This window comes from Haliaeetus leucocephalus, unplaced genomic scaffold (genome assembly GCF_000737465.1).
Source record: "Haliaeetus leucocephalus isolate CR32 unplaced genomic scaffold, Haliaeetus_leucocephalus-4.0 Scaffold76, whole genome shotgun sequence".
NCBI classification, from domain to species: Eukaryota; Metazoa; Chordata; class Aves; order Accipitriformes; family Accipitridae; genus Haliaeetus; species Haliaeetus leucocephalus.
In genome coordinates this window covers 2,396,390-2,424,370 of record NW_010972512.1, presented here as the reverse complement: position 1 = coordinate 2,424,370, position 27,981 = coordinate 2,396,390, and the positions used below count along the sequence as shown (strand labels likewise).

Sequence of the window (27,981 nt, the reverse complement as noted above, 5' to 3'; positions counted from 1 at the left end):
GCGGGTAAGGGGGGGGAGTGTGGTTTTTTTTGTTTTGTGGGTGTTTTTGTTTGGGGGGGGGGGGGGTGGGTGTTTGGGTTTTTTTTGGGGGGGGGTGTTGGTTTTTTTTTTTTGTTGGTTGGTTGGGTTTTTTGTGTGGTTTGTTTTGTTTGTTTGTTTTTTAAACAGTGCATTTCAAAATAAGGCCTTCTAGTAAATAGAAGCCCATGAACTCCCCTTGTTTGCCATGCTCATGTGTAATGAAGTACTGGGAATCCTTTTAACGCTGTGTGTCTGCAGTGTAAAGCCTGTAGTGTAAATATGCTGAGAACAGGAAATGAGCATTATTTAACTGTGACCTTGCATCTTTTTCTTCAGCAAGTTGCATTGAGATGAACAAGGCAGCATTATTGAACTAGAGAGGAGCAAAATCCCATTTAACTGCATGCTGGGCTTTGATGTACTGCCAAGTACTGTTGTCTGTGATAGCCTCTGGGATGCAAAGGAGACTGTAGCTGTAGATAAGAGAGGTTTTCAACCAAAGTGTCTAGTGATAATGTCAGCTTTTATAATTTGTATGTGGAAGTTATGCTTTTAATTCAGTATCTAGTGTAGTATTTCTGCATGCTAGTTCCCGTGCGAAATCACCAAGATTTCATTCTTCCGATATGCAGGAGATTTACTATTTGCTGTAATACAGCTAGGTTCCCACTCTCATAGATGATATAATCAAAGCTAGATTAATCTTAAGCACTCAGTACTTTGTTTACTATGTACAGTGCAACTGCATAAAAATGTACACATGTATTCAGTAGTGCTTAGCTATAGAGGATGCTCTAAAATGGCCTGTGTGTAACTCACCTGCAGAGAATAGGCAGGGCTCTGTGTAGCAAGCACGAGAACCACTGTAAGATGTCTCAAGCCTCTGCTGCCCGACAGTGGATGAAATGGGCTATGTTCCAGATCTGTTCAGCAGCCAAGCTGGAAGCTGCAGAAGAAATTTTAGCATAATCCATCAGAGGCAGTATTGTGCCCTTGCGTGCTTACCTCTTAGTTTGTTCAGGTGCTAAACGAATGTTGACAGAAGATCCCCAATCTGCATCAAATCTAGGAAATAGGCTGGAGAGCCTTAAGAGTCTGGGCTGAGACCTCCAGCATTATGACTTTGTTAGTGTTCTGGGAAGTAGCAGCACAAAACACTGTTTTGGTCAGACTTTTAGTATAAAATTTTCTTGTGGTAATAATTCAGTTTCTGGTGAGCAAAGAGATGGGAGATCATGGCTGCTATTAAATTTCAATATTTAGCTAAACAGACTTTATGTTGTTGTGGACAATATATTCATTTGCACATACTATAGGCTCAAAGCAGGATAAATGGGCAGGTAAAAAAGGATAAAATGACTAGAGAAGTTGTTTGAAAGACTTGGATCATTTGTTTTGGAAACATCCCCTTTCCCCCCTTCCTTCTGTAGTTGTCCTTCTGTCTATAAATTCAGGCTGTCTTTATACTGCAGTTTCCATTATGTATACATTCTGGAGGGAGTAGAAGAATTGAATCCAGTTACATTCCAGCTCTGCAAAATAATTTGAAATGGCTTGTATTGTATCAAGAAAGGTAATTGTACAGTTTGACACCTTGTCCACCACAAAAGAGATAAATGTATTTTCATAATGCTTCTGAAGAGGCAAAGTTTTTTTAGACTTGACTAGGACGTGGCATAGCTGATTGTATGCTATACCACTGTTTAAAAAGTCTGTATTGATGGATCTGAGTTCAGGACAGTGTGATTTGGGAAGAAGGGTAGGAGCTTATTTTGGCTGGGTTTTTGATGACAGCACTGAAATTTGCAATATCTAAAAGTTTTGTCATGACAGAGTATCCAGAGGTGAATTATTTGCTAAATGCAAGTAATTACATAGTAGTTAGCTTCATGTAGCTTATATGCCTGCAGTGTTGGGGACATGCTGTTTTCTTTCTGATCCCTGCAATCAGAATTTTTTTCTGTTTATATATTATAAAGGAAAATGTTTTACTCGAATCTCTTCTAAAGAAAAATTGTTAATAGCATTTGGCAGCTGTAAGTGATAAAAAAGCCAACTTCTATTTACGGCACTGACAACAATTTAAAGTGAGTGAAGTATTTTTGTTGTTCATTTCTTGTATTGAGATACAAAATCTTGCTGCATTAGTATTCATCCTGAGAATGGATGGGCTTTTATGCACCAACATCCTATGCAAATTAGTCCTTTCCTAAGACCAAACATATCTGATTAGGGAGAATACAGTTGTCCTGCAAAGCCTGCTTTATTCTTTTCAAGACAAAAATTCTGAGAATTGTTGGGGGGTTTTTTGTGTTTTGTAGTTTCTTCCCCTCCCACCCCCGGCTTGGAATTGATGGAGACTACCATTGGGCAGGAAATAGCAGAAGCTTTTGTAAAATCTTAAAAGAGAAAGAGGAAAAAGGGCATTTTCACAAATAGAATTAGGATGATGCAGCGAAGTTTTGGATGCCTGCCAGGGAGGACAGATGCATCGTGCATACAGTGGCTTGCCGGCGAGATTGCACATTGGCAGCTTCCCGATCTGTTAATACAGCAAGCCTACAGCCTGAGCATAATCACTGCAAACAGAGCACTGTTCATCTTACCACTTTTGTGGTTTTTCCTGGCAAGTTTTCACAGCTGTGTATGGCAAGTTTTCAGTCCTATAAACATTATTGAGACTTTAAAACTTTTTATCATGTAAAAGTTTGGGGTTTTTTTAATACTAGGAAGTACATTTTCTTTCCTTGCTTCAGTGAACAGGCTTGCCTTTTTCTGTGCAGAAATGCACTGTGAGGTACTCACTGCTGTCGAAATACGACATTAGATTTGGGGTACTAATAATGGTCTGTGCCTTCTTAGACTTCTGTTCAAATGTCCCCTACTTTGGAGAACCTGTTGACTCCAGTCATGTTTAATGGAAGACTTCACCACTGGGACTAGAGTAATTTTTTGGCACTGATTTTCTCACAGCCCTATAATGTGTATTTTAATGGGGGAGATGGAGTACTTTCTGGCACCTTGTTGAGCAGAAATGCTGCTGCTACTTAAAGAAAGCATCTTCCAGATACGAGAGAAGTATAATGACAGTGGTTTTTAAGCCTGTTCTGTCTCCAGTCTTCTGCATGAAGAGGAAATCTCAAGCTTGGCTTTCTTGCCTTAGTGATGCCTAAGCATTGTCTCTGAACTTAGTTGTTATGGAGGTGCTCAGCTTGTATGACTGAAATCTCTTGTTGTCTTATTTGAAGTTCTTCAAGGGCTTTTCAAAGATACCTTATTTCTCATCTTTAGAGTCAAGGCTTACTGTGTTCCCATGGTTAGGTCTGTTTGGGTGGATTTTTTCTACCATTCCCCTGTGGATTTTTGTATAGTTGGTCTCAACTCCATAAAGGAGTTGGGGAAGGGAGACCAAAGAGACATTTTAGGCTGCTACGTTGTAAGAATTTAGGCTGCTGTGTAAGAATTTCAAGATATTTGTATTTATTTATTTATTATTCTTGATTCAACTTGTGTGCTTACCTGAAAGTGATGGATAGGATAACTGGGGGGGTCCCTGCTTTGGCTGTTCAGTTCCGGTAGTTCAGCAATGGTGACGAAGGACACCTCTGGGTTGGAAAATGTCTTTTCAAAGACACCAAGTTTACCCACCCTGCTTGAAAGGAAGAGATAGTTAACAGCCCTAGGACGTCTGGAAACTCAGTTTCTCACCCCTAAAGACGTGCCCAAACTGCATGGGCTGCAATGTGTAGTTACTACTCCTGTTTCGATTCAGCAGATTAATTAAAATGATCTCTCAGTTGAAGGAAGATTTACCGTGAAGGAATGGTTACTGCAAACTGAGACCAAACTTCATTGGAGAACTTGACCTAAAGTGTCATGATAAGGATGCTAGCATCTATGCTGTGTGGTTTACAAGAAAACCCTGGAAAGACTGGTATTGAGCTTTAGGAGCTAATATATCTGAGATCACTAAAATCTACAGCCTCTTAATGCATTTAGCTTGCCTAGTAGGCCTAATTAAGATAGGTATCATTGGTCTTCAATAAAGAAGATTAATGAGTTTGCACATCTTCATGCAAGTCCCATTATGTTAGGCTGAGATTTTGCAGCCATTGAACAAAGCTGTGGGAGATTCTCTTGATTGACAGACATTGTGCCAAAACAAAAAGCATTTACTCTTCTATAACTAATGAAAGGAGGTGAGGGATTAAGTGGTGATTGATAATAAGAATTGGTCTCTGTACTTTGAGCTAATGAAGAAGAGCATATATAGCCAAATATCAGTGTGATGTAGAAAGTGATGTATACTACTGCATTACTACTGTATTACTGAAAAAAAAAAAAGAAGATATGTGGTTGAGAACATCAAAGTGCAACAGAAGTAACATATTTAAGCTTTTTGTGACTTCTTGAAAATGTGTCCCGGGGTTATCTTTGTACTGTCATTTGGAGGGTAGAGGAGTTGTGCTTCCAAAGCCACTAAGGAAGAATAAATACAGTGATGTCTAGTGTCAGTGATGACAAACCTCCTCTTAGAAAGTACTTCACTCGACATTATGAATTTAATTCCTAAGAAAGTCTCTGCTTAAATGCATTCCCGTCGCTTGGACGTACCTTGCTTTGTAATGAACAAAAGTGCGTGAAGGATCTACTGTAGGGTCCTCTGTGGTGTTGGTGAGCACAGGAGCAAAAGCAGGCAAGATAGGAAGAACATGTCTACCAAAATAGGTCTTCAGATATGTATTTTTAGCATTAAGAGTTCTTTAGTTATAAATTAACTGGTTTTGGTTTATGGGTTTTAGAAAGTGAACCTGAGGAAAGAAGTTAGAAATTGTTAATGTCTCTCTTCTGTAGGCTTACACTGGACCATGCTTCTCCCTGTTTTGTTCTTTTGTAGCAGTTTGAGGCTATATATGATAAATGCAAGAAAAATGAAAGCCTTTTGTAGTACATTTGCCACAGAACTGGGAGATGCTTGGCTGCATAGATGTGTGTAGGTGTTCACCGTGAAACAGTGTGTTCTTTTGCACAAGATATGGCCATTCAGCAGCTAGTATGAGCCACAAAGGCTGCAAGTGCTCCTAGTGTGCCAGGCTGGAGTTGTACAAAACAATACACACTGTGTTGGAAAAAGGCCCAGGAAAACTGTTGACTTTGGGTATAATTGCTTCCTATTGCAATTGAAGCTGCGTTGCAGTCCTTGGCAGGTCTTGGGAATAAAGGCCTGTGTGGAATGCTACTTGTTCATATTAGATGCTCCTGGAACATGGCCTTTCTGCATTTGAGGGAGGGTTAGGCTCTTGGGATGATCTTTGGGTTAGTGGAAAAACTTTTATAAGTAATATTACCAAAGCTGTTTGGCAAAATGAATTAGGTTTAGATGGGTCATTTGTGCTCTTCTGTAAGAGAATTATGGCTCTTGTCCTGAGCCCTTTCTCAGGGCAAAGTTTCTACCCCTTGTGAAAAATGCAGAGGCTTTTTCTTTGGAGTGACTTATGATTTTTTTTGACAATTCATCACTATCAGTTTTACTTGTTCCTAGCTCTTAATTGATGCAGTTACTATGTAATTATTGACATTTTCCTCCATTATTTGATTTCCTGGATTCCCCCTATGGTTTGTATGAATTCATTATATTGGTATTAATGTAAATTAATCACCATTTATCCTATATAATACTGACCATGTAACTGATCAAAGTGCAGAACATTTCTTGTACCATATGGGCAAAGTAAAGCAGATTTAAGTTACTCTTTTGAAACAATGATTAAGAGTTAAGTGATGGTGCATCATTGCTCTTCCCACAAACTGGGGATGCTTCTGTTTTGTCTCTCTCTTCTTTCTTTCTTTCTTTCTTTTTTTTTTTTTTTTTAACATAATAAATACTGATAGTGTGATAGAGAGCTCCTGAATGAAAACTCTTCCCCTACCTGGAAATCCCCTTGGAACACATCATGTTTATATTTTGTTTGTTTGATATGTGTTCTTTTCTTTGTAAGCTGTAGCCCTGCATTATAATGAGACAACCTCACTGAAGGAGCCCCTGTCTAGTTTGCTTTTCAGCATTTCACTATGGTTTCTGCCTTTTCTGAAATTTGAAAGGGTGTTGTCATCTCTTCCATGGGACTCTTCCCATTAACGAGTTGTCTAATTACTTTTTCAGCTTGTTTGCTTTCTGACCATCAGTCAGAGAGGGTGGTATGACAAAAGAAAGACAACATACAGAGACATGAATGTCCTTTTCTTCCTTTTTTTTTTTTCTTTTTCCTTACAGTAAAGTTGTCTACTGTAGCAAAGATCAGACCCCTAACTGTCTTGTTATAAACTGCTAAGGTGTTGGTATGGCCACTGGTAACTTGTTTCACCATCCTGTGACATCAGTTTTTGAGACCTGGGTTTTAGCAAGTCAAATTCAAACGAGTATCTGTTACCTTTACACATTAAACAAATGTTTTAGTAGATATATTTGTCCAGATCTCCGATACTGGAAGTGAGCACTGTTAGAGACTGAAGACAGTACAGTTTATGTTGTGCAGTAAGACATGAGTAATTTTATAGCTTTTAGGGTAAAAATTATTTGGCCCTGAAAATATTTTGCTCTTGAAAATATTTAATGATATGCTAGCAGATAAGTGCATTTTAAGATTGAAGAGTTATTGAAATAATGTTCTGGAATACCTGGCTGCTTGCATCTTGCTTGCATTTGATATATTCAGTCCTGGCTAGGCAACACTGGACAGGCTTTGCTGCTGGTCTCCAAACTGTCGTGTCACAGCAGCTTTGCTGCTGAGCCAGTATAGCTGTGGTCAGTGGTGTACCTTTTGCTGAAAATGCTCTGAGAATAACGATGTAAAAGTAGTTTGGTTCTTAATGTAGGATGCATGTCCTTTAAAGGAGCATATGTTTCATTCCCAGCTTTATTCTTGCACAGCGTGTTTCATTCTGGTTTCCTGCACCATGTTATTGTTAAGTGGTATTGCAGTTGTGCCCACAGGTACTCTCACAGGCTCACTCCCCCCACTGTGAAGACAGCCTTTTCTCTCCCTTGTCGGTGTCTTTGTGCACAAATTCTCAGGCATGTCCTTTTTTCTAGATGGATTTCTTTGCAGCTGCTTCAATTCTGATGTGATTTTTCTCCCAGCTCTCACTAAGCATATCTGTACATACTGACCAAGAGTTTCGGAAGAGCAGCTATCTCAGGCCTGTCCTTTAAAGAAGAATGTTAAGTGTGCCACCAGGACATTCTTTTGGTCAGAAGGAACCTTTGCAACTTGTCTGCGTTTAGTCCTATCATATTTCTTGCTGCTGAAGCTTTTTTCTCTCTTTTTTTTTCTTCTTTAAGAAACATTTTATTTAGGTAGATGTTTTAGGGAAAAATGAGGGTGTGGGGCCATTCCTAATAGGCTGGTTGGGTTTTTTTCAGCACCACAAATAAACCCTGTGTAGAAAGCTTTCCATATCAAGGGGAGGGGGAGAAGACCTGCATCCTATCTTGTGGATGTCAAAGCAGACATTTCTGCAGAAGCAGTTTTGCAGTATTTAATCTGATTCCTTTGCTCCTAAAATTGTAATGTGGTACTATGTTGCTTTTCCTTAAAAAAGTGCAAGTTATGTCTCAGATTTGACTTACACTTCTATGTGTGTTTGAAGATCTGCCTTTTTCTAGAAGTAGAGTTTGGGTATTTATTTGTAACATCTGATTTGGGCTGCGCAGAGGAAGTGCACAGATGCCATTGCCTTGTGGCTGAAGCTGAAATTTCAAATGCTTAAAAAAAAAAAAAAAATCCCTGTCCCTGTGAGGGCAGATTTATTAGAGGTCGATATTTCTTTCATAGGGGTAAAATACACATTTAGCTATTAATGGGGGGAAGTTTTTTCCTGAACTCTCCCCATTAACAGCTTTTTATCCTTATTCTTTCTTTTTTTTTTTTCCTCTTCAAACTGCACATCTGAAGCAGTAGCTCTATGTCCTGCTGCTGCACACTGTTTAGCTGGTTATGTGATCAACACAGGTTGCCCTCTCACCAAGCAGGAGCCTCTCTCTGCTGATGCTTGCTTGAACAGACGATGAGGTTTTTGACAATTGTTCAATTTGTTAGAGAGTGTTATCAAATGCTATCTATTTTGGACATGTTAAGAGAACGTTCTGAAGGAAAATTGTTGTCATACATTTCTTTCTAATTTTGCTGTTGAGGGAAGGTCAGTGTTGTATAACTAGGAGTTGGATTAATGTGGTGTTCTTTATCTCTGAATGTGCTTAGTCTAGATCAGAAAATCAATAAGCCTTTCCAGCCTTTGACTCCCTGGAGAAGGATTTTACTGCCTCATGTGGTGCTGTAGAGGACCCTAGTTTGTTTTGTGTGATGTTTGTTTTGAATGGCAACTGGTTTTAGCTTCTTAATGAATTTTTTTTTTTTTAAATAAGATCTGAAATGTTTGAAAATCAGAGTATGAAACAGTCATCTCAGTAGGTGTTTTCTACGTTCTGGGCTACTGTCATTTCAGTGCATACAGAGAAATGAGTATGTTTCTATTAAAATTTTCTCCTCCTCCCCATGAGAAGATATCACTAGATGGCACTCACTGAGACATAGGTTTCTCTCCATTGGTAGGTACTGAAACTGTGATAGACCTTTTGAAGGCTTTTAGCGTCTCTCTCAGCTAGTTCTTGTATCCTTTTGCTGTCTCGAGTGTTGTAAAACATTGCAGCAGATATAAATCAGTTTGCATGATGTTTTTGCGTTCTCTTTGTTTTAGAGATTACTTGAATTCCTAATTAATTGTACTTTTGCCTGCAGATCTGTATTTGAGTATAGAAGTTAATGAGCAGGCTTCTGTTTGAACAGCCTCTCCTTTTATGGTGTACTTTAGCTTGCAGAGTAACCAATCACACTGTAAGCACACATTAACAGGTATTGACAAAGTGAGACTTTTATTTTATCTAGAAATTAACATTGTTTCATTCAAAATGCTGGGGAGTTCTAAAATGGTGGGGCACAGCTGACAGCCAGTCTTGTTCCTCAGAGCCTTAGAGCTGCTTGCTTATGTGATTTTTATTTATTTATTTATTTAATGTCTAGCTGTTAGGTTGGGAGGGAAATCTTCAGAGCTTGTATCATGGATAGAGTTGCCTTATTTCTCTCCTGCAGGCTGCCAAAGCTTAGTTACCTTGTTGGTGCTTGTGGAAAGAGGTTCACTGTTGTTGCATTCCTGAGCCTGTCTTGACCTGGGGCTCTTCAGGCCTGATATGCTCTGATTTGCACAAGTAATATCCTGAAATTTGATGAAATAGTTGTGTGTTTTATTTTTCATAGATGTACCCTTTAAGCTTGTTTTAAACCTTGCAGGTTTGTGTGCTGCCATAAAGGAACTGATAAAATCAGGCATTCGTTAAGTAGCACAAGGTCAGTATGGAGAGAGGCAATGATTGTAGGTAAGATGTGGTTTCTCAAGTGGCTTGAGCAGACCCATCTAAGCTGTTCTGTCTAAAGGGCTGGCAGGGCTGTATCCTTCTTCCTTTGACTCTTTTGTCCTTCTCCCCACCCCTCCCAAACACACTGCACATTCCTGCCTCACCGTTTGTACTGGCACTAGCACATGTGACAACGCGGTCACCCAGATCAGCCCTGCGATTTGACTGAAAATTCATGCCCTAACCATTTGCTGCATTGCTTTTCACCTGAGCCAGAGAGGTGAGTTAGCAATGCTGCTAAGGCAGGAAAAAAGGTGATTCAGTATCCCTGCTAAGGCAGGAAAAAGGAGGGGATTTTGATGAGTTTAAGTTGATCGTGAAGCTGTGTGTTTACCTGTGACTTTTAGTCCTCTGAAGATGCTTATTTGAAGGGAGCACTCTTCAAAGCCCGTCACCGAACCTTATCTCAAGGTTTATAAGAGTTTAAATAGGTATGGCAACTGGGAAGACACTGGGAAAAAAGTTTGTTATTTTGCTTTGGGTTCTGATCATTGGTTTTGCAACTAACAATTGGTGTTGCCGAAATCCGGAATAAAACTCCTTAACAGCAATGAGAAGTTAAGAAGCAGGCACTCCTTTATTGCAGCGCTGGGCACACGGGGGATCACTCCACCTATCATGTGCACCTGTCTAGTCTAACTGTGCAGGTTAAATACACACCTGTTATACATATTCACTAAATTTCTGGAAAATGTTATACATAATCATTAACTTTCCGATAAATCATTAGCATATGTAAATGTCTCTTCATGCAGACGCAGTGAAGGTCTCTGGTGGTCTTCAGAAGCCCTCTGGTGGTCTTCCATAGTCTTCCTCACTTGTCCGCTTCTTGACCTCTCTTAGGGGATTCTGCGCAGTACAATTCTCACCATCATCTATATTAATTTACATAAAAATGCATACAATGTCTATTCTTAAATGTAACCTTTCTAATAATTGGTCCTTCAGTCACACCATCTTATTAATATTCTTATGTTAAAACAATCATTGGTTAATCTCACTTAACTCTACTGATTAGAATCCTTGATAATTAGATCGAGGTGGGAAGGGTAAAGGGTTTCCAAGCAGCAAACTGGTGTCCATAACGGTTTCCTTAGTTTCCTAAAACAAAACACTACAAATCAACAAATCTTTGTCAAAGTTTCTGTGGTTAACTGATTTTAGACAATACTTGAATTCTTACAGTTACACATAGTACATTTTCTAAAGTTCCTAAGTTCCTATGACTACATTTCAAACTTAACACTCCCATACCTATGCTTCACAATTTTCTACTTAATCAAACCAAACTCTTTTATGTGATTAAATTTTGATTTCTTTACCAGAATATTTGCAACATTGGTTCAGAGTTTTTCTAGGGTTTCAGTTGGCATAGGGATCCCTCTGTCCTTGGATGCATGAAAAGAATCATGGGGGTGCATAATGATACGACAGAGTTGCTGTCTTTGCTTCGTTGCTTGCTTTCTGGTCCAAGGACGCTCCTTTCTGCTGTCCTAGAGTACTTGCAGGGTTCAGCTTTTATTTAAAAACTTCTGGGCAGATGTGTTGTTGTAAAAGTTATTTGGGGATTTGAACTGGCAGAAGTGTGTGAAAGAGGAGGTGCAGAGTGCTTGTTGTCCCACAAATGGGGTTCGTTTACCCAGTGTGCAAGCCAATAACACACAGAGTTGAGGTATTTTCGAATTAATTTAATTGATGCTCATGAATGGGTGCCTGTCTCAAGACAGCACAGCTTTGTCTCAAAAATTCCCACATTTATATGCTTAAGTAATACATATTCATTATTATTTCCCATAATGATTGGTTATTTCTTCTTTGCCTCTCATGTAAATTAGCGCACAGACTCTGTCTTCTTCTTTCATTGTCTTCTTTTGAGTAGGTAGTATCATGTGAGTAGGTGGTCAATGAGTCGGTGGTCGCGATCTCCCCCTGTAGGAATTACCTTTTACCTACTTCTTACTCTGTCTTGGTAGTTCCAAGCAGTTCTTCAAGGTTTATTGACCAGACCACGGTCCATTACCTTTTCTGACATAAACATAAAGCCCCGTTGTCTAATAGTTAGTTCCTAAACCCCAAATCATGTCTAGTTACTGTTTCCCTATTTTTAAATATTAACTGATGGGGGCTGTACAGAGGACTTTAACAGTTCCCTGGTTATTTCAATCATATTATACATATTATTTGATAATATGCTGGCAATTTGGTTTGGCCAGAGCTTTGATGTGGTGAGTGAGAGTGTGTGTGCTCATATGCCCATATCCTCTTCAAATCAAGTATAGGGTGAGGACACATTTATTTAGAGAGCCCAACGAATGTGGGCATGGCTTCAGGTACTCTTACTATGCAAGGTGAGTTTTGAAATGTTATATGTGGTGGTCATGAAGAAAGAGACTTGGTAATGCCTTTGAGACAGTAATTTAGTTTTAATATGTATTTGTCTAATGACCTACTGCTATCTCAAACCAAAATTAACAGCCCTGCTTTATACTAGTGTTTGATGTAAATCCGTCCCCACCAACTTTCCATTTTCATCACAGCTGAAGGTATAGAGGAGGTTCCAACTTAGTCTGATATCTTATGTAACTGGACAGTGCTTTCTGGGTAGTAACTATTCTTTTTTTTTTTTTTATGTTTCTAGGGATTTTCTTCCACGAGGTTCTGGAATTGTAACAAGACGACCATTGGTCCTGCAACTCATCACTGCCAAAACAGGTAACCTCTTTCTCTTTTTGCTTCAATGGCTGGACAAAGTGCTGACATACTTCAGAAGGAGGAAAAAAATTTCTAGGAAAACTTAAGCAGTGTGAAGAAAGGTGCAACTAGACAGTCTGGAACAAAGGCCTGCTGCCTCAAAACTATGCCCAGGCCCAACTAATTTCATTGTCCTATCTGGGAAAACAGTAAAATCTAAACCCTAGAGTACATAGTAAATTTAATCCGAGATCAGACTTGAAGCAGTGGAAAAACAGTATTACATACAAAGTGTTTTAGAAATTAGCTTTGATTTATTTGTTTCTTGATGAACTTTACAGTTGTACTAGTTAACACACCAAAATTGCTGTACTTCTACCTTTAACTCTTGCTCCAGCGCACACAGATTTGATTCCCCACAGCTTGTTTTTGTGACTTGTCTTTTTTGGTTGGGCTCACTGCACTAAATAGAGCAGAAGGTAGACTGAGGGAGAACGAGGCTTCTGTGTATTTGTCTGGTCAAAAATAAAAATACAGTATTTGTATACCACTGAGCTATGTGGTGTATTAAGATCTTTCATCAGAATTAACCACTTTGTACTCTTCCAAGGGGCACTTAATCTGCTGTTGTGTAGCTTAGTTTCCTAGTATATATAAAAGCAGCTATGGTTTTCCATTGTTCAAATTTCTTTGTTGTTGTTGCTTACATTGGTTTAGAAGCAACAAAATCACTGGATTAGTATTGACTTCTACTTAAAATGGTAAAAAGAAATGAAATAACACCTGAAACAGCATTTAAAAATAAAAAGTGCTATTTAAATTATGGAATGTGATGAAACTGGGGAAGAAACAAAATTGAATCTGTCCGTAGAACTTTAGTCTGCCCTACGTGTGAGGGTAATTAAGTTTTTGTGTGCATGTTTTTCCTAAAAGGTCCTTTTGTTGTTCAGCGGAAAGGTAGGCTTCAGTCTGCCTAGGCTCCAGGTTTTTTTCTGAATTACTGCTTTTAAAGCACATTCATACTTTCAAGGCCTCTGTGAAATTTTCCATGGTGTTTATACTGTGGAAGAGAAAGGAAAAACTGCAGAATCCAATATTTCTGTGTTCTCAGCTTAGAAACTTTAGGACTTTCAAGTGTGTAATATGCTTGTAGTGCTTTATATATATTTATAATAAAAGATGAAGTTTGTTTTAGTTGGAGATATGAACTCTTGCCATTTCTGCATATCTGGCTTTTGATCTCTGACAGAGCATGCAGAAATGCATCAATAAGGCCTAGCTATGGAGAATCTTCATCTAATTTTCCCAGCACCATGTAAGAGCAGAAGAAAGAAAAGAATCAAGCTCTGTGCTGGCATTCCTAACAAAATGACTAAACTGCTGGGACATACGAATTAGTAAGTAAACTCTTACACTCTAACCTCAAGTGGTTAAATACTGATTCTTAGACATCCATCCTAAACTTACCCCTACTGGTCTGTATTGCCCTATTTTGTAAATCATCATTGTCCTTGGGTTAAGGGGGCAATGAAAGGGCTTCTCTCTTCCTGGTATTTTCCCCATTAATATGTTCACATAGTATTACTAGCTTTAGGCAGGCCTCTAGGTACTTTCTCTGCTGAAAAATAGTTCTTCATTATAACTTAGTAACACAGCAAAAACTTCAAAAATTCTGAAGAACTGAGCTTGAGCCTAATTTTGTGTTTACTGGATGTCAAGACATATTTCTCCCTTTAGGAAATCCTGTGTATTTCTTGTTTGGGATTAGATGCCAAGACCTTTAAAATGCAAGCTTTAATTATTTTGTTACTTTCTTTAAACTTTGTTCCGCTGCTGTTGTTTTTGGTGGTGAAATTCCAAATAGCTTTATCTTTTAAGCCACCTTTATCTTTCTGAACTAATGTTAAAAAAAGAAAATAAACTGTTTAGAGAAGCACAGTGTTCTTTTACAGGAAGCAGATGCTGGAGTGATTTTTATCAAGTCCATAATTATCTAAAATGTTATAGAAAGTAATTAGAGGACTGTATCAGGTTCTTGCTGCTGTAGCAAGCTTAACTGATCTCTAATCCTAGGATCTTCCTTGGCTCTTTTGAAAGTAACTATTCTTAACCTTATAGTATTCCTTGCGAGGGAGGGGGCACTTTCTATATAGGCATGCAGAGATGACTGCAAGATATTTTAGCAACGTTTTGGAACTGGCTGAGAATCTTTTTGGAATGTGAATTTGATTGACAGAGGAGGTTAAAGCTTCATTTAACTTTTGAGTCATTGCACTAAGGGAAAAAGATTGGCAGCTGAAGCATTTGTGCACACCCAAGTAAGAGGAAACTTTGACCACTCGTTATTAGGGTTGGACATGTCATGGAAGGGTGCAGCAGGATTTTGTTGTGAGGAGTTATCAGGGGCCCTCCAACATCTAACACATCTGGGTAAAGAGCTGTTACCGCTGTGAATATGCAAGGGGTAACATGAAATAATTCAATACTAGGGGATTTATCTCATGATATGTGGAATATTATTTTTTTAAAATTTTGTTTGCTTCCTCTTTCTTTAAAAATTCTGTGTAATGAGTACAAAGCTGTTTTGTAGTGACCTGTTGACCTCCTTTAATCACTAACATATTTTGGTGGGAACAGTACAATTCCTGAATGGCTTTACGCCATTTGCACTTCCACATCCATGCAAATACTGTACTCTGCTGAAATCTTGGAGGCAAAGACAAAAGTTTTAATTAAATATTGCAACTGACAAGTAGTCTTTAGTAGTTGTGACTGTTTTCCTCAGAGTTTGATAATGTGAGAAATACCTAGTAGCATAGAATAAACCAAAATATGGATGTTAAAAATAATTTACAGTCCTCTGAAGGACTCTGACTTGTTCTTGACTATCCTACTTTGAGTCTCATTTGGGACTGCCCAGCTGCATTCCACATAAAATTGTAAATGTGGCCTGTATTCAGTAAATTACTGTACTGGCTAGAGGAGAGAGGGGAAGAAAAAAATCTCCATCTTGTAAATACTTTGAGGCTCCAAGGTGGCTTTCTTCTTGCAGTGAGAGGCTGATACTCATTACTTGTCCCAAAGTAGTTAGTTGGCAGTCTTGTAGGTAGGGTCACAATTTTTCATTCTTATTCTTCATCTCATGTTTTTGGTTCAGTTGCTCCTCTTCTCCTGAAGAAAAATGGCATATATGATGTCTTGCTGGAAGAGAGAATAGAACCAAATAAGCATGTCGTCTTTGTTCTGCAATAAACAGGCCTAAATTCTGGTAAAGTAGCTTTGTTTCCCACCCAGAAGTCACAACTGAAAAAAAGTTCCCATCTGACATCAAGCATGCTAAGTAATCCAAGTGCAGCTTGATGCTGTTCTCTCTGGTCACTGCATTTGGCCCTGGGCAATTCCCCAGCCTTGGGAATATCTAGTGTCAGGTCTAACAAGACTCTTGTGCTTTCGTTGTTGCTAGTCTCCAAAGGACCTCAGAGTAGAGAATGTTTTTGGACAAAATAGTCCCATCTGGGAAGATGCAATTCAGTGAGTTTTTAGAAGGCACAGGTGTGGACAGGGTGCTGTTAGCTGGGAGGCTGTCTGATGCTGAACTTCAGGTTTTAAAAGGCAGGCAAGACAGCTGTGATAAATTAGTTTAGCCATTCAGAGGATGTATGTGGGAGGAATTGCACCTGCTCTTTTCCCGGGTGAGAAGTTGGATGTGAAGGCTGTTTATTTTCTGAGAGTCTGATGTCTAAATTCACGCAAAAGTCATGCTGGTTCTTTGAGTATTTGACTGCTGCGTAAGATACAGGGAGCTCGTTCTTTCTCACCAGACAGCATTTGTTTTAAATGCGAAACTGTTGTGGTATTTCAGCAGTTAACAATGAGTGGAGAGTGCTGGTCTCTCACTTTCTTACTCATGATTCCTTTTCAGGAGGAGGAATGCATTATGTATTCTCCTAGTTTATTTATTATTTATTTGTTAAAGCCTGTTTCTTAAACATTCCAAATTTTTGTTTCACAACTTTCAGTATGCTTCCTAGCTTTGTGATTCTTTGATCTAATGATCAGTAAGATTAAATGTGTTTTATAAGAGTTAATAGATACTTTTAAATGGTGCTGCTGAGTAAGCTTTGGGAAGGTAATGACTTGAAATGCCTGAGAAGGTCTTGAGAGGTGGGGTTTTTTTCTTTTTTTTCTCTTTTTTTTTTTTTGTTGCCACACCTGATGTATAACCTTAGGCAATCTGTTCTTCCTCTTGCTGTGCTTTCTCCTGCCTGTGGAAGGGAAATAATTATCTAGATTTTTTGAGACTGGATAGTATGTTTCTTAAACAGCAGTGACAAGAAAAAATGTACTTAGCTTTTGGGTGAAGCCTTTGTTGTAGGTCTTCTGTTAAAAATACATCGCCTGCTATATAAATCCTGTTTTTTGTTATTTACACGTTAAAATATCTTGGCTCTAGGAGGGTTATTTTCCTCATTTTGATGACTGTGTTTGGAGGAATTTCAGATTTTCTTCATGGTCTCACTTTGGTCTCTGCTAAAGAAGTAGCAGATTAACAGATTTTGAAAATCATTATTGAGGTGGACATATTCAGATGAATGAGTCATATATACAATATCCACATTTGCTTCAGGTCCGTGAATTAGAACACTAAGTGGAAAGTAAATCAGCATGAGATTCAAAAGACATTCGGATTTTTTTTTTTTTTCCTGAAGTCTTGCAGATGTTATCTTCTATTGAGGTTGCTGAGTTTTAATGCAAGTATCTTCTGTTGTGAGACTACTCCTCAAACATACCCATCTTTTATTGCCATCTGGTGGCAAAAACAATCCTCTAACAGAAAATGAGAAATTTATAAAAATAATTTAGATTGGTTATTTCAGCTAACACAAAAGATCTTAGAGACTTCATCAGCAGGAAGGCATTTGGAGGTCTTCAAGGACAAAAAGATAATAAAGAAAAGTGACAGAAAAATCAGTCAAAGTTCACTTTTAGGAAAAAGAAATCTGTAATTAGTTATTAACTAACCATCTGCAAAGTACTTGAGGTGAATAGCAGACAACACAAATTCATTAAGGGCAAAAAACCCCATCATATCTGTCTATTTTTTTATTAAAGGGCAGCAGGCTTTTAAATAAAGGTGTGGTAGGTGTCTTGGGTACAGTAAAGGTTTTTAAATTATCTTGCATGTTTCTTTTAGAGACAGATTTATGAAATACCTCAAGTGTGTATGTAATTTAAATGGTTTGACAACAACAATGGCTATTTACTGTTAATAACAATATAACGTGCTAGATTGAATCATAAAAGCAGAGAGAGAAATAACTCACAGGAAAAATGAGAAGCATTTTCAAATATGTTATCCCAGAACACTTGTTTGTATGATTTGTATAATTTAATAAAAATTGAAGAAATAATCACTTACCATGACACTTGTGGTTGGATGCACCAAGGAGAAATCTGCTGTGGTAGCTTTTTCGTTCTACGTATTCTACATGCAAAGACAATGTTTTAATTTTTTATCTAATTCTTCTTTCTCTTAACTTCAGCTTTATACAGAAAAATACATGTCTGAAAACTAGGCATTAGGCAGGATCACTTTTTCTTGTCTGGCTTTGTGTCCATTCCCACAAAAATGTAAATAAAATGTTTTCCTAGTATTCTTCTGTGTATGAAAGCTGAAAACTGAAGATTGCATTAAAGCATGTGCAGTCTGGCTAAAGACATTCTATACAATAAGTGTAAATATAGAAAAGTGTAAACAGAGATAAGGAGTCTAAACAGATATTCTATATTATAAGTGGAAATAGATAATACAGGTAAACCATATATATTCCCTAAATATATCTGTGTAAATAGATACATAAGCGCAAATATCTATGATATATAAGGTTTTTAAAATGCAAAGAAACCCTATTTATAGAAAGGCTTTAAAAACTCGACACCCCTGCCCTGCTTGCAGATATAAAAGTACTTTCAAAAGCTGTCCATTCCCCCTTTTCCCCCTTTTCCCATCCCAGTTTGGGGCCAGTTTCCCCCAAACAGGGACTTTCCCCTGTGGGGCCATGCACACAGAGCAGGAGCCACCACCATGGCACAAAAATACCCCCAAACCCCTGGTTCTGGGTCTGCAATAGGGAAAAAAAATAACAATTTGAAGTTCCCAGAAAAGTCAAGTCTGCCTGCATTTGTGCAGCTGGAAAGCAAAACCCCCATTTTCATGCACAAAACCAAAAATAATTTTTTTTTGTTGTTGTGGAAAAGTGCTGGAAAAAACCCAAATTGAAAATTTTAGAAAAAGCAAAAACCCCTAATCTTTATACTATGAAAAGCAGAAAACCCCCACCCATTTCTGGGGCTTATCTGGTGGGGATTATCCAGTGTGGGTCAGTTATCCAGAGTGAATTATCTGTGGCAGGTTATCCCAAGTGAGTTACCTGCTGTGGATTATCCTGGGTGTAGCTGGGTGTATCCTGGGTGTAGCCCCTGTCTGTCAATTGCCCACCTCGGGCCCCTCCTCCCCCCCACCCCATAGGAATGAATGTTCAAGCACAAGCGTTTCCCCCCCTCCCTGCGTGTTTCGTGTTCCCCCTTCCCCCCTGCGAGTTTCTCCCCCACTCCCATAGTGAGTTTTTTCCTCCACATGATTTTTTCCCTCACGAGTGTTTTTCCCACATGAATTTCCCCCTCTGTGATTTCTCTCCCACAGCAATTCCCACCCATGTGAGTTTATCCCCTACATGAGTTTCCCCCAGCTCCCTGTACGAGTTTTTCCTCCACGTGATTTTTCCCTTCATGTGAGTGTTTTTTCCCACGCTAGTTTCCTCCCCCGCCACGAGTGTTTCCTCCTCCATGGGAGTGTCGACCCACACGAGTTTTTACCCACGCAATTTTTTCTTTGCAAGGCAAACCATGACTCCGAGGCCTGGGGCTCAGGGATCATTAAAGCCTTGTGGGAAGGGGTTTACAAACATCACCCATGTGACCCACCTGCCCTCCATATGGCTTCAGTGTAGCAGGAGCTAAAGGAGGAAGAGGGAAGCAAGGTTGGCATGCCTTTGGGACAGAAGGTGCCCACTTGGTAGCAGCGAGCGTCATGCCGGGGGACGTCCCTGCAGCGGCCCTGCTGCTGAACTTCCCAAAGCTGCTAGCTGTTTGGCATTGCGGCTGGCATCAAGACCATGTGAACTGAGGCATGTTGGATTACCTGCTCCTGTTGTCACATTTGCCCTGTGGAAAATAAATACTAAATAATATTTAGGACCCTCAAAGATCCTCAAATACCTGCCCGCAGCCCTTTAAACGGTACGTGAAAGGCAACACCAAGAAATGAATAGTTTTCAAGTTTGCCGATTCTTGTGGGACTTAGGTAAGAGACCCATGATGCTGTACTTTCAAGTATGTGTAGCTTTCTTGTTTAAGATACAAATAAAATCTAAAAGCAGGATGTTGAATAACTTTTCACCCCAAATCTCTTGTAATCACATGGCTACTGCTGTTTGGAGTTTTTTAGGGGGAAAAAAAAAAAAGGCAGGGGGGGAAGACTGTATCTTTACAAAACAGCTGCAGACCCAAAATGCCAAATAGATCAGTGCTAAGTCACACACAGTTTTAATGCCTGTGTGAGGAGTGACTTACAGTAGAACTCAGCTGTGCTTTATTGCTGGATTGCAAAATTAGGGGTAAATCTGTGATTTGTCTCGCTGTCAGTCTATTATGGGTACCTGCTATCCAAGTCCCTCCAGCAAAAATTACCTTTTTTCTTTTTTTTTTCCCCCTTAATTTAGCCATGGCTCATGGCTAGATGAACAGAAATGAGGAAACTTCTGTTCTGTGAAGATATTATCACTTACCTAGATAATAAATCTATTCCTACCATGCAAATGACTGGCCTCCTTTGGGCTAGAAAAATATTTCAGCAGAGCAAGGAAGCAGAGACTTACTGACTTTCTCTGCGAAGAATTTTCCTCTAATTGTTCTCACATTGGGCGAAAGCTGTTAAGCAACAGAAAGGGATTTAATTTTACTGATAGAAGTATAGAGAAGAACATCTACAGTTAATTCTATCTAGAGATACTAGTAACTAAGAAAAATAGTTTACTGATGATATATATTACCAAATAACGCATAGCTTGCATTATTAGTTTTGAGAAGATTATAGGTGATATTCATGGAGAAAACATTAAATTGTTTTATTAGTTTTATGTCTCTGGTTCCAGTGTTAACTGAGTCAGAATTTGATGATTGCCAAGAACAGGCGAGAGGAGCAGGACAAGGCACTGCTTGTTCATTTGGATTCTTATTCTGTAGGCTGCGCGTCTCACCACAGGTTATGAACCGTTGTAAAGTCTATTCCTTCAGAACTAGTGGGACTGCAGATGTCACCAGGAGGAATGAGCTCTTGATAAATATTAACACAGCTAAAAAGTAGTAAACATTTTCATTTGAATTACCTTGAAGCCGTGTCAGACAGAGACTCTTTCTGTTACTGAGTGTTAAGTGAAATGAAGAGAAAAGCTTCCTTGATTATCAGCTGAGTCAGTCAACTGATTACAACTGGGCACCAAGTATTAATTATTTAATTTTGAAATATGTTTCTGAGAAAATCTGATGAACCACTGGGGAAAAAAAAAGGTAACTGAGAAGAATACATTTTATTTTATGCCAGGAGCAGTGCATGAAGAACTGAGAACAAAATTAAAACCATTTGTCAGCTCTTTTTTTTCAGTAGGTAGCTATTTTCCAACTTTGAGATGGCAAATGTTACAAATGTGAATGCTCAAATGGTAGAGCATTGCTTGAGCAACTGAGGTATTTTATTTTGTGCATCATAATATATTTCACTTTGAAATATTTTAATATTCCTTGGTTTTTTTTAATTAATAGTTGGCCATGAAACATACAAAACCCCCATTCATTGTCATTTTGCTTCTAGAGCTAAAAAGGAATACAAGATATTCTGGAAATCTTAAGTTGTCAAAAGTGAGATGGAGGCTTTTGTTAGGTGCTCTCTTGTTTTTAAAATAAGAGATGTATTATTTTTGTCTTAACAAGGGAGGGTTTCCCTGTCCCTTGCACTTTGAATCTGGAGGGATGATGGTATTGTAGCACAGAGAAGTCGGTATTTGTTGTTTTCCCTTCCTCTCTCTCCTTTGTTGGCTGTCAATTTGCTTTAACTGTTGTTATGGTTTCAACTATTTTTAAATTTTTTTTTATAACAGCTCTGTCAGCAATAGTAATAAAGTGACTTTTGGGAAACAGACTTCGGTACCGATGCATAAGGCCCTCTATTAATCTATATTCTCAGATCAGGTCTCCTGAGTTGCTGTTCTTTCTTTGAGTACCAAGCAAGCTCTTTGCCCTGATGTTTGAGGGCTTTTTACCAAGAAGCGTTTTCCTGGGGAAGAAACATCTAAGTGGAACTTTGAGATCAGGCCTTGATTGCAGGATGAAGTGAACTGGAACATACACGACTTTGTTCAGCCTTTCTCCAGTCCTACTGCTTAGACCCTGTGGGGACAGGATGTGAGCTTGTGTCTGTGGTTACCATTTATGTCATTATTTCTGATTACAGCCTTGCTGTATGAGATAAACTTGTGTGTTCTGTTTTGAAGGAAGAAACCCCAGTTTTAAAATCCTGAGATGTGCTTTTGGTTATGCACCTCTAGGGCAGTAAATCCAGAAGGTTACAATAATTAGTATCAGTATTTGGATTCAAGTGTCGAAACAGGGACCTAGTGTCAAGTTTGAGTCTAACAAATTAGGCTGTATCTATCCCTGATTACCGGTTGATGCCCTTTTGAGGTAAGAGGGCAAGTTGTATGGTATTGAAGACTTAGGAATTAATTGTGTTCTCCCACTTCAGCAAAATCACAGCTGTATCTATAAAAGTTTTTACAAACTTCTTAAGCATGGTTTGGATCTAGACTACAAGAAGTTTTTAGGAAATGAGGAGTTGTGTTAAAAACATTACCGTGTTCTTAAGTGATCTTATTTTCATTATGAACTTTTGAAAATGTACAGAACTCCTTTGTTAAAATCATGTGTATTGTGGTTTAAGCCCAGCCAGCAACAAAGCACTGCAAAGCAGCTTCTTCCTCTCCCCCACCCCCGGTGGGATGGGGAGGAGAAAATATAGAGAAACACTCGTGGGTTGAGACAAGGACAGGGAGGGATCACTTACCACTTATGGTCACGGGCAAAAGACAGGCTCAACTTGGGGAAGAAACAAAATTGGTTACCAACCAAATCAAAACAAGGATAATGAGAAATAAAATAAAATCTTAGGACCCCTTCCCCCTGTCCCACCCTCCTTCCCGGCTCAACTCCACTCCCGGTTTTCTCTACCTGTTGCCTCAAGCCTTCGAAAGACTGGTTAACAAATGAGAAGGTGGGGATAGCTTAAAGAAAAAAACAAAACTAAAACATGAGAAGTGTGATATGCTTGCTATTCAACGACTGTTTAGTGTACTAAAGGTGAAGCTTATCTAGTTTAAGATTCTGCTTATAATAGAGGATGCTTAAGGAGTGTTTGGATAATAGTCAAGGCACCAGATAACGGACATTTCAGAGTCATAGACTTGCTAATTAAGGACATACATCCTCCTTCCCCATTGAGAAACTAGGGCTTGGCTAGAGAAACAAAGCCCCTGGTGTTCTCAGATGACGAATGCCCACCAAAGGACAAAAGGAGTAGGGGTATTCCCCAAACGACCACCCAATACCACCAGAGACCCCCGCAGGTGCAGACGACTCTGGGATGATCACTCAAGAGACCAACATCATGCTTGCTCAAAATAATGAATATGCAATAGTTAGGTGGAACATATGTATTAGATAGGCATGGTGCTTTAACTAGAGTGTGTAAGTATGGACTGAAAACCTCAGCAGGTGTGCTCAATTAGTGGAAATCTTCCACCTTGCACCCTGCGCAGAATAAAGCAATGTCTCCTCTCTAAACATACTTTGTGTGTTTCAGGAGTCACTTTCTGATCAGGTAACAGTTTTGGCAACCCAGGTGGGGCTTTAAAACCGGATTTCAATCAAGGCTTGCTACTGCTGGAGGAATCGCGAGCTGGACTCCAGCGCGCATTGGGGTTTTTTTTTTCTGGGGCAATTTCCTGGTGGGTGGTAAGTGATCGATTGGAACTGAGGTAGAGATATTGCTATTTTGATATTATAAAGTGTATCTGTTTAAGGTACAAATTGGTGGATTAATTGCAGCTGCTGGTTGGAGGTATTTTATCTCTCCTGCGTTAGTACAGTGACGACTGGTGCAGGTAGAGAGTTGGGTTTGGTTTGGTGTGCTTGTATTTTTGGTACTACTGGTTGTTTTAAATTGTTGTATTAGGTTATGTTGGAGAATATTTACAAATGGGAAACTCAGCTTCCTCTGAGGAAAGGGGAATAATTAAAGCTTCACTGTTGGGTTGTATTTTGAAACATTGGAACAAGTTTGGTGGGGATCCCCTAACAAGGAAAAAATTAAGAGTACTGTACTCAATGGTGGCCAGAGTATAAATTAGATGATGAAGAAAAATGGCTGGAAATGGGAACTTTGAATTATAATACCATTTTACAGCTAATGTTTTTTAGAAGGCAAGATAAGTGAGATGGAATCCTATATGTGGATATGTTCTTTGCTTTAAGAAATGATTATGAAACAAGAAAGAAATGCAAATTGTCAGTATTTGATTAAAACATGTTAATGAGTGACAATATCTCAACTGATTGAGATTGCTTATAAGGTGTATAATAATAGAAGAGTTGGAGGTGGGGGAAAAAGGAAAAACAAAAGGAGAAACTAAAAGATCAGAAGCAAAAGGCTGCTGTTTTAGCAGCAGCATTTACTCAAACACAAACATCCTCCAGGGGAAGGGGTTTCCCGAGAGGACAGGGATGTGGAAGGGAATGGGGAGGAGGGGGAAACATACTTGGTCTCCCCCTTCTCCCCCTATCCCTGAGGCCGATTTACTAACGATTGGTACAGAGGATTCTGATTGACGGGGACCAGGCGCTGAGCCCCAGCCAAGCCCCTGGTTCCAGTCAAGCTGGGAAATGAAATTGTTAAATTTTTAGTAGATACAGGGGCAACTTATTCTGTGTTAAATAGCTGTAAGGAACCTATGAGTAAGTTCTCTATGTCGGTGGTTGGTGTCATGGGAAAGCGAGAGATTAGGCATGAATTTTTGTATATGCCAAAATGTCCATTACCTCTTGTGGGACGAGATTTACTAAATAAATTGGGAGCACAGATAACTTTTGGAAAAAAAAACCCCAAACAAACCCAACAAAATCCCCACAAAATTCAAGTGCATATTCCTCAGAGTAATGCCTGGAGAGCACACATTTATGTTACAGGAATCAATGGAAATCAAGGACATGTAGAATGAACAAGTTGAAATCTCCTCCAAAATTATGGATGTGGTGGTCCCCTTAGTGCGGGCAACAGAGAGGCCTGGAAGAGCTAATCAGCTGAACTGGTGAAAGTGGAATTAAAACAGGGAGTGAAGCCATTCTAGACCTAAAAGAGGCCTTTTTCTGTATTCCTCTGGAAGAGGAGAGTCAAAAAAATGTTTGCCTTTGAGTGGGAGAGTCCTACAACGGTATGCAAGATGCAGCTATGTTGGACAGTACTTCCCAAGGATTTAAGAATAGCCCCACCATTTTTGGTAATGTAGTAGCGAAGGAATTGGAACAATGGCAAGGTAAGAACTCATTAATTACCTTGCTACAATATGTGAACGACATCCTGTTGGGGGCAAATACCTTTTGAGGGGTGTAAAGAAGCAACTATTAGTTTATTGAACTTTTTAGGGCTGGCTGGATATTGAGTGTCTCAGAAAAAGGCGCAGATTGCACAGAAAAATGTGACCTATCTTGGTTTTGAAATTTCTTAAGGAGAAAGAAAACTGGGGATTGAGAGTAAGGAAGTGATTTGTCAGATTGCCCCACTCAAATAAAAAAGAGTTAAGAGGATTTCTTGGAATGGCTGGAAGGTGTTGCCTTTGGATGCCTAACTTTGGATTTGTGGCTAAACCTTTGTATGAGGCTATTAAAGGACCAGGAGAAGTGTTGGAATGGACTCCAGAATGTCAAAAAGGGTTTGATGATGTAAAGGTTGCTCTTATAAGGGCCCCTGCGCTAGGCCTCCCCAGTTTGACAAAGCCTTTTGAGCTTTATGTGCGTGAACGAGGACATCAAGTGATGGGAGTCCTTGTGCAAACTTTTGGGGACTGGAAAAGACTGGTAGCTTACTTTTTGAAATGACTGGATAGTGTAAGCTCTGGATGGCTGGGATGCTTGAGGGCATTAGCTGCAGCAGTGATATTAATACAGGAGGCACCAAAGTTAAACAGTGATTCTCTGTCCCATTGTTATGTGCCTGTCAGGACCCAAACTGGACAGACCAGGGGGTTTAATTTGAAATTCCCTCGGGCTAAATTAAGGTGAAACGACACCAAACAATCAGTTAAAGATTTTATTTATGACAGAAGCAAACGAAACTGGGGAGGCGTGGTAGTAGGTGGCAGGGTTTCTCACAACAGGAATTGGGAAAAGACTACTTCTGTAAACCCGGTAACCATATACATCAATTCAGGGAATAAGGAGATCCCTCCCGTTGAGTCACGAGGTTCAGAGCAGAACCCCTTGCTTTCCAGACTCCTCCTCAGAGAAGGGCCCCGGGGCGGCTGGATCTACTTTTAGTCTCAGACTTGGTCAACGGTTTATATCTTGAAATGGATGAGGTGTAGGGACTGTGGAAAAGGAAAAGGAAAGAGAGAAGAAGACAGAGAGAGAGAAAGGAAGAGGGGAAAGATTTCACTGGTCCTGGGTCCAGTGTTGGTTCGGTCAGCTGAGAGGTCCAGTCCCGGTGGGCTTGCGTACCCGGGGCTTCAGTTTGTGTCCTTTTATCATCCTTGCTCCTCCTTCAGGCGGACACCCAAACTCGTCAGGTGAGCCTTTGGGCTTGGGGGTCGTTTGGGGAGTAACTTCTTCTTCCCTGCAGACATGGCCGTTGTTTGATCTTTGTATCAGAACAGCTTATCAGAACAGGGAGCTGCGCACCCTCCAGCATGCCCTCCCCCTCCTGTTGCTGATGTCTGAGCTGATGGGGTTTTCACCTTGGTTCCTTGCTGTGCAGGGTTTGTTTTTAAGCAGAACTTGCCTCAGCACAGTGTTTGAGACATTAACTCTTTCAGTCTCTCACAGTGCCACATGCAGTTATAGCTGTTTTGGAACAAAAAGGACATCATTGGCTGTCTCCAAGCAGGATAGTACAGTATCAAGCAATATTGCTTGAACAAGAGGATGTGGTAATGAAAATATCTAATACTTTAAATCCAGTGTCATTGTTGCCCTCTCGAGAAGAAGAAGGATTAACACATGATTGTTTACAGACCATCGAGCAAATATATTCTAGCTGTCTAGATTTAAAGGACTCCCCTTTACAACATCCTGATTGGGAGCTATTCACTGACGGAAGTAGCTTTGTAAATAAAGGGAACAGAAGGCCGGGTATGCTGTTGTGACTTTGGAGAAGGAAATAGAAGTGGAACCATTGCCTGTCCTATAATGAAGGATAATGAAGGAGCTAATGGAAAGAATGCATAAAAGTATACACATGGGAGTTGAAGCTTTGCTTGAGGCAACCAGACAATATGCTGTGGGAATTAATATGTTGTTAGTAGCTAAAAGGATTGTACAGAAATGTGAAGTTTGTTTAAAGAATAATACTAAAATTCAGAAAAGGGCCCCCTTAGGAGAGGTAAAAAAAGATTATACACCTGGAGATTACGTGAGCCAGGATCTGTAGAATTAATAGGGAGACAGTATCTTAAAGAGTATGTGGTTTCTCTAGGGAAGGTTCTCTCTTCTCTTAACAGGTATCTACAATTAAGGACACCTTTGGGCCTGGATACTGCAGTTCATGAATTTCAGATACCAATTCCACATTCCAGCAAAAATACAGGAGAATGGGGAATTCTTGCATTGAAACAGCTGCCACTGGTAAACTTAAGCAAAAGCTTAAAAGTAAATGCAACTTGCTACCTCATATGGAACAAGACATATATTCCAGGTAGCAATTGAGACAGGTTTATCTTCCTGTTATACATAAACTGGAGGACTTGGGGCAGAAGAGTTTGAGCTACTCCAAAGGTTAACTGTCCGACACCCAAGGATCCAACAAATTGGAGAAGCCCCATGTAAGATAACTGGCCTGAGACATATGGTCAAAAGATAGATAAGAACCTTAGTCCGTGGTGTTTTGAATGGACAGGACAATTTATAAATACTAGCAATCAGTATGATGAGATTATCATGAATCCCAAGGATGGAGAATATGCCCCTGAATGGAATTGTACTAAAGTGTTCAACTGCTCTCATACGGGAGTTTTGAAAAACGTAACAGGGGTGGAAAAAGCACTGCGAATTGGATGTCAGTGTCAAAATTTAATTGTAGAGAAACAAGACGTAGTCCCAAGAAAAGGGACTATGTGGATATCTCAAATTGGATAAGGAACATTGTTGTATCCACATTCCCAATGTGACTGAAGATCTTAATAAACAAATTGACCAAATCAGGGAGGTGGCAAAAGGGACCAAAGAATTGCGAGAAAGTGCTGAAAAGAATTGGATAAACAAAATTCTACAAAGCATAGGTGGATGGTCCCTTGTAGGATGGTTTGCTAGTTTGCTCCAAAGTGTCATTATTACAATAGTAGTGACACACTGCCTCCCCTGCAGTGGCACAGGGGGACGGGGAATGGAGGTTGTGTTCAATTCATCACACATTGTCTCTG

The 27,981-nt window shown here is 39.5% G+C and overlaps 1 protein-coding gene across 1 annotated transcript in view; it reads left to right on the top strand.

The window, feature by feature from the left end:
• DNM3 (dynamin 3) overlaps positions 1 to 27,981 on the top strand; it is a 185,051-nt gene that overhangs the window by 6,161 nt on the left and 150,909 nt on the right. The window contains exon 2 of the mRNA XM_010582141.1: positions 12,132 to 12,205. Coding sequence (XP_010580443.1) covers positions 12,132 to 12,205 — 74 coding nt within the window. The remainder of the gene's footprint in view (positions 1 to 12,131; positions 12,206 to 27,981) is intronic.